Genomic DNA, 6,869 nt, shown 5'->3' on the forward strand with positions numbered 1-6,869 from the left:
TTTTTGCTGAAACTGAAAATTGAAAACACTGTAGCAAAATAATTTTTAAATGTGTGAATAGCACCGTGGGATCCATTTTAATATTTTTTTCCTAAATAAAGTGGTTGTAGGTCCCATGAACAGTGAGTGAACAGTGCTGCTACAGTTGTGAACAATAAATTTTGTCTCCTTGAAACATGTGAATAAAAAAAAAAGAAAGAAGAAGAAGAGGAAAACGTTGAAATGAAAACGTAGACACCGAATCCAAACCGGCACTAAGTTTTTATTTTTTATTTTACAGAATATAAAATTTATATTCTTAATTTATCTTATTATTAAATTTAAACCACAAAGATATAAAAGTATAACTGAAATTTTATTTTATTTTAGACAGGTATTTACGATTTGTCAAATTCAAATATCCTTTTATTGGTTGCTAGTTGTCAATCACTCCTTAATCAAATCTTAAAATTTGCTTTTAGCTAAAAATAAGGAACACAAAACAGACTAGAGCTGTTGACTGTGGAGGTGGAGTGTGGGACCACAAAGTAAAACAGTAAATCTACTCTCTAGTCTATACTATCCTATAGCACTAACACACAGACCCAAAACTGTGTACTGCAGAACGTGTACACATCATTGCCATCGCAGAAACACATGCAAACTTCACTCCACGTGTCACCTTCCCACAACACTTAGTATTTAAAAAAAAAAAAAAACCTCTGCAATTTCAACATTTATTAAGCTCGTACAGTACAGGCCCACCTTTTCCTCTCCATTATTCTCGCATCTTTGTTTACAAATTTAAATATTTAAATCATCCTCGAACAAGAATCTAAAACAAAATGTATACTCAACTAAAAATTCTAATATAAAAAAAGTTTGTAGCTTTTTCTTTGGGAGAAAACCGAGTTTCATGAATGTGGGTTTGATGACATATTGCTTTAGAGTCAGCAAAGTCACTTTCTTGGCTTGCTCGCTTTCTTTGCCTGAATAAAAAGTTATAGTTTAGTAGTAGTCGGTACCGAATTTTACTGGCATTTCTTTTTCCCAGTGGAAAATTTAATCTTATAAGTTTGTTTATTTGAGTGTTTGGTGGAGGAAATTGTTGTGAAGCTGACCTCAAAGATTTCAATGCCTTTTTTATTGTGTCTATCTCTCTGTCTCTCAAAAGGGAATTTGGGTTTTCGTTTTTTTTAATTCAAGCGTTTGGGGTTTGGTTATTGGTTCTTACAGTTCATACCTTGTCATCAATACGCGTTGCGTATCTTAGTTGATTTTCTTCCAAGTATAAGTTGTTGTTTTAATCTCGTTTCGTCGACTTGGGTGCTATTGTTGCTTAGTGTCGCAGTCAGATCTGGCATTTTGGCTTTGCTCGAACCGCATTTGGACATTCTCGTAGGTAATTGTCTCTGTCTCTGTCTCTCTCTTCTTTATCTGTTGGAATCTCTGTACACTGTTTGGTTGCCGAGAAAACTATAGAGTACAACAAAAAGTAGAATGTTTTTGTTGTTTTTAATTTAAGATTAAAGTTTCATTTTTTTTTTCCACCGACATTTTTATTTGTAAGCAGGTCGAGTGTAGAGTTGAATGATCAGATTATTTGCAGGTTTTTTTTTTTTTTTTTTTTTTTTTTTTGATCTTAGATTGACTTTGTTCAGTGTTTTGTCAATTATGAATGCAGATCAGGTTGGAAATCCTGAGGTTGATTTAGAAAAGTTGGAATTTTTATGTTTGAAAATTGGGAATTCGTGTTAGTTTTACAAAGGCGGATACTGGGTTTGTGATACGTAGGAAGTTTATTGTCATTGATTCCAAGGAATTTGCATTTTGGCTGAGTTAAACTATATAACAACACAGGATCTTTAGTTTGACTATATATATGATCATAGGATCTTTAGGTATTGGAGTTTAGTATGCTATTGAGAGAAAGGGTACACTAGCTTGAAGGTCTTGGGCCTAAGACTTTGTCGTGGAGAGAAAGGGTACAATAGCTTGAAGGTCTTGGGCCTAAGACTTTGTCGTGGAAGAAATGGCGTCGAGTGAAGGGAAACGCCATCGTCATAATCTTGTGCCTCTTGCTGCATTGATCAGTAAAGAGATGAGGAGTGAGAAGATGGAGAAGCCGACTGTGAGATATGGGCATGCAGCTCAGTCTAGGAAAGGGGAAGATTATTTCCTGATTAAGACGGATTGTCAGCGAGTCCCAGGGAATTCTTCATCAGCGTTTTCTGTATTTGCGGTAAATTTTCTCCCTTGCTCTCTCAAATTCTACTTTGCGATGCCGCATGAACTAGACCTAGATGTTCAACTGAGTTATATATTATTGAACCATTATATATGCACCGAGTTTATGGTGCTTTCCTCCTTTTTTATGTTTAGAGTCTTTTTCTCTTTTTTATGCTCAATATGTTCAGAGTATTTTTCTCAATTTGTAAGAATGATGTCTTTGTAAAGAAACATGTTTCATGTTCTGTTATTACTACAGAGATTGTGGTTCAAAATATACTTTCTTCCTTGTTTTGGCGTGTTCTGGTTGTCATTGATTGTATTGTTAAGCTCTGTGCACTTTTGAATTTTGCTTAGGTATAGATGTATTGTCCTACATAATGGGTCATTGTTTTTCTTCTGATGTTCAGATCTTTGATGGACACAATGGAAATGCTGCCGCCATTTTTACAAGGGAGCAATTGCTGAATCATGTGTTGGGTGCTATTCCCCGTGGGCTTGGACGGGAGGAGTGGCTTCATGCTTTACCTCGGGCATTGGTTGCTGGGTTTGTGAAGACTGACAAAGAATTCCAAAGCAGAGGCATGGAATTGCCCCCTACCTCTACCATTTTTTAGTAGAAAATCATTTGTTTGCAGTGTTTAAGTCATACTTATTGTGCTTGATAATGAACTAGTTCTTTCTTGCGTGTCTCCAGGAGAAACATCTGGAACCACTGCTACGTTTGTAATAGTTGATGGTTGGACTGTGACAGTTGCATCTGTTGGAGACTCCCGTTGTATTTTAGATACTCAGGGTGGCACTGTTTCCACCTTAACTGTTGATCATAGACTTGAAGAGAATGTGGAAGAGTGTGTGTCTATTTTAAAGCCCTTGTTTATTCCCTTTTCCTGAATACACTTAGTAATTGAATGTTCCATGATTGCAGGCGGGAACGTGTTACTGCAAGTGGAGGTGAAGTGGGAAGGCTTAGTATTGTTGGTGGTGCTGAGGTGTGCATTTAGGTTCTTAAAATTTTTTCTAGAACAACTGCAGACGTTCCTCCCTCTATTTATCCTTGTTATTTTACGTTTTGTAATATGCAATTTTTAACCTCTACAGATTGGTCCCCTCCGTTGTTGGCCAGGGGGTTTATGCCTTTCTAGGTCAATTGGAGACATGGATGTTGGAGAGTTTATAGTTCCGATACCATATGTCAAGCAAGTGAAGGTATTTATTCTTTTCTATGCTTATGTTATTTTCACATTTATCGTCAATTTTTTCTTCAAATGTCTCCTAATATATTAAAAAAACTCTGAAGTATGTGCATCATAGCAGCATTCCAAATCCTAACATTCTTCATTTCTATAAAAGCTTTCAAAGGCAGGTGGGAGGCTTATAATTGCTTCTGATGGCATCTGGGATGCCCTATCCTCTGAAATGGCAGCAAAATCTTGTCGTGGGTTGCCTGCTGAACTTGCAGCTAGGCAAGTTGTGAAGGTAATTAAAACTCATTACTATGCTAAATCTGCTGGCTAGTTGTGTTTGAATCAACATGGCCTTCTGCTCCCTGGTTTATCATAAGCCATGGGCTAGAGCCTTGATGTATCCTTACATTAATTTAAATGCTAAAAGCTTTGATTTTTTATTGGATTATTCTTTAGGAAGCATTAAGGACAAGGGGTCTAAAGGATGATACAACCTGTATAATTGTCGATGTAATTCCTCCTGATCCTTCAGTACAACCCTCGACTCCTCCTAAAAAGCAGAATAAGCTAAGAGCTCTATTTTTTAGGAAGAGGGCTCACGATTCTGCTATAAAACTTTCAAAGAAGCTATCAGCTGTAGGTATAGTGGAAGAATTGTTTGAAGAAGGCTCAGCGATGCTTGCTGAAAGGTTAGTATGCCTATTTTGCAAATTTTGATTTTTGAATGATCTTAAAAGCTTACAATTTTGCATTGCTTGTTGATCTCCTTTTCCTAGCACTTCATCTATTGCTGCTTCTTTCTTGTAAAAAATTGCTTTATTAAGTAGATAGCTACTAAGGGCTTAATAAAAATTCTATAGTTAAAAAAAAAAAAAAAAAAAAAAAAAATTTATGGGCAACTATATTTTAGCATAATGGAAACGTGCAGGAGGGAGAATGAGGGAAGAAGGGGAAGGACAGAGATTTGATTTTATTCTCTGTACTCATATAATAGTCGTACATTAAAAGATAAAAGTCCTTGATGACAATAATATTGATTAGTACATTAGAGACCTAATTGACAATGCTCTTGGAGCACATATGTGCACAATGCTCTACTTGGTGAGGCAAAATAACTGATTGCTTCTTTAGTTTGGGATGGTAATTGTTGTGAACCATTAAAGTTTTTTGTCAACTTAGATTCAACCATCAGGAATGGTCTGGACTCTAGACTGAGTACTAATCCATATTTGGTCCTAGGTTAGAAGTACGATACGCAGATACAGTTAAGTTATGTATGGGGTTGATGTCATACCATACCTACTTCTAGTGGAATTGCTCTCTAAATTTGAATCTTCAGGTTGCAGTTGAGAGGAAAAAAATGTCTTAATAAATTCTGTTCTTTAGAGTGATGCTGAAGTTCTGAGATGGTGATGTAAGGCAAAATTTCATACTTACCATTCAAGTTTATTTTTCATATTTTTATCTACTTTTCTGATTTTTAGTTTTTCAAATTTTATTTTCTTATTTGTAATTGTTTTTTAGGGGTTTCTTTGTCAAAATAAGGTTCTTATATGATAGACTGATTAAAGTTATTTTGGAATATTTTTACTTGGAAACTACAGGTTCTTCTAAAGCCTATAAACAGACCCGCAATGTTTAAAATGAAAATTACGATTCAAATGAAATAACAAATCAATATTCTAATTGATTCAAGATTTTTTTTCCATCCATCCTTGTTTATTTATGAGTGCATGTGTTTATTTATTTGTTTAATATTTTATTCTGATAAGTATGAGTGCACATGCTATGCACCTACCACACTATTTTTTTAGGTGGAAATGTGAGATGACTTTGAGTGCTAAATGAAAATATTTCTGCACATTAATTATTAGTTTAAAGTTAATGGAAATTACACTTTACCACCCTAAATTATACCTTAGATTATACTTTGTACTCTAAACTTTTCGAATGTACGTTTTGCACCCTAAACTATGACCTTTGTTACACTTTACACCCTGAGTCCCAACATTAAGTTTGCCATTAACTTGGATAGAAATCTAAAGTTTAGGGTGCAAAGTGTAATCATGAGTATAGTTTAGGGTGGTAAGGTGTAATTTCTTCTTTGTTTTTAAGGGATTGAGAAGAGGGGCAATTGGGTTTTTTCACATGATGTCATATTTTTCCATCCAAGTTAACGGCATACTTAACGTTGGAGTGTAAAGTATAATAAGGGTCATAGTTTAGAGTGCAAAATGTGCATTCAAAAAGTTTAGGGTGCGAAGTGTAATCTAGAGCAAGGTTTAGAGTGGTAAAGTGTAATTCCCCCTAAAGTTAAAGTTAAAACTTGAATGTCTTCTGCAGCCTTCTCAAAAGGAGTCTTTTGCCTTGGACTTGAAGATATGTGGAACCTTCCAATTTGGTCCACATGGTAGAACTTGTAGATTACATTGTTTTAGCTTGTTATGCCGCACTTTTGAGTTCTGTGCCTGATGTAGCTTGCATTGTCTTCTTAGAATATGCTGCGTTATGGGGATCTGATTTTACTCTATGCTGTAAAATATGTTTATTTGTAAGTTGATCCGCTTTTCAGATGGATTATTATTTTTTGTTTGTTTGTTGAATAGAAATCTTCACCCTTTTAGGCAGGGAATGGGACAAATTAAGCCATTAACATTGTTATAAAATGCCCGTATGGCTAGTAGATGGCCTACCCTTTTCAGTTGGGTGTTTATTCTTATAGTTCAATCTCTTGATCTTTTTTCTGGGGAACCAAGTTTCTTATCTCATGAGAACTTTGTGCTCTATGATTTTGGGTTACATCATAAATTATAATCACGTGTCTTGCAGATTGGGAAACGATGAGTCTACTGGCCAATCAACATCTGGCCTTTTCGTCTGTGCTGTATGCCAAGTTGACCTTGCTCCAAGTGAGGGCATCTCTGTTCATGCTGGTTCCATCTTCTCCACCAGCTCAAAGCCCTGGCAAGGGCCTTTTCTTTGTGCTGATTGCCGTAACAAGAAGGACGCAATGGAAGGAAAACGTCCTAGTGGAGTTAAAGTAACATAGCTCCTATATTGTTTCACCCCCATTCTTTACCCCATAAATTCAATTTTTTGAAATCTCCTTTTTCACAGGCTAGGCAATTGTTTGAATCTTACTAAGATGTTGCATAAAATGTATATGTAATATCCGCAAATAATGTAAAATGAGTTTTAGCATTCAACTAATAGAAGGTTTAAGGAGCAACTATCTTATATGTTTGGGGTGTATCTGGAAATCTACAGTTGCTGAATATGATAGTTAAAATTTGGTATTTAGGTTAGTTAAGCCAGGTCCATTTATTCATGGGTTCTATTTAGTTTAATTGGAAAAATCTTTAGTTGTTGAACAAGTAATCTAGGTTTCAATCTCGCCGAGACCCCAAAAAAAAAAAAAAAAAAAAAAATATATATATATATATATATATATATATATATACAACTGATTCTTGG

The 6,869-nt window shown here is 35.2% G+C and overlaps 1 protein-coding gene across 2 annotated transcripts; it reads left to right on the plus strand.

Moving 5' to 3' along the window:
• Positions 1–818: 818 nt before the first annotated feature.
• Positions 819–6,634, plus strand: LOC126689613 (probable protein phosphatase 2C 15). 2 transcript variants are annotated; one of them, XM_050384854.1, is made up of 9 exons: positions 819–1,381; positions 1,664–2,221; positions 2,619–2,790; positions 2,906–3,059; positions 3,137–3,200; positions 3,310–3,417; positions 3,562–3,687; positions 3,852–4,084; positions 5,739–6,260. In XM_050384854.1, exons 2-9 carry the CDS (start codon positions 2,012–2,014, stop codon positions 5,770–5,772), a joined length of 1,101 nt encoding a protein of 366 aa, XP_050240811.1. In that variant the 5' UTR covers positions 819–1,381; positions 1,664–2,011; the 3' UTR covers positions 5,773–6,260. The 2 variants fall into 2 exon arrangements, with proteins under 2 accessions (XP_050240811.1, XP_050240804.1); XM_050384847.1 differs by having other exon boundaries at positions 822–1,381; positions 6,225–6,634.
• The last annotated feature ends 235 nt before the right edge of the window (positions 6,635–6,869 follow it).

The sequence above is a fragment of the Quercus robur genome, chromosome 1, assembly GCF_932294415.1.
Source record: "Quercus robur chromosome 1, dhQueRobu3.1, whole genome shotgun sequence".
Classification (NCBI taxonomy): domain Eukaryota; kingdom Viridiplantae; phylum Streptophyta; class Magnoliopsida; order Fagales; family Fagaceae; genus Quercus; species Quercus robur.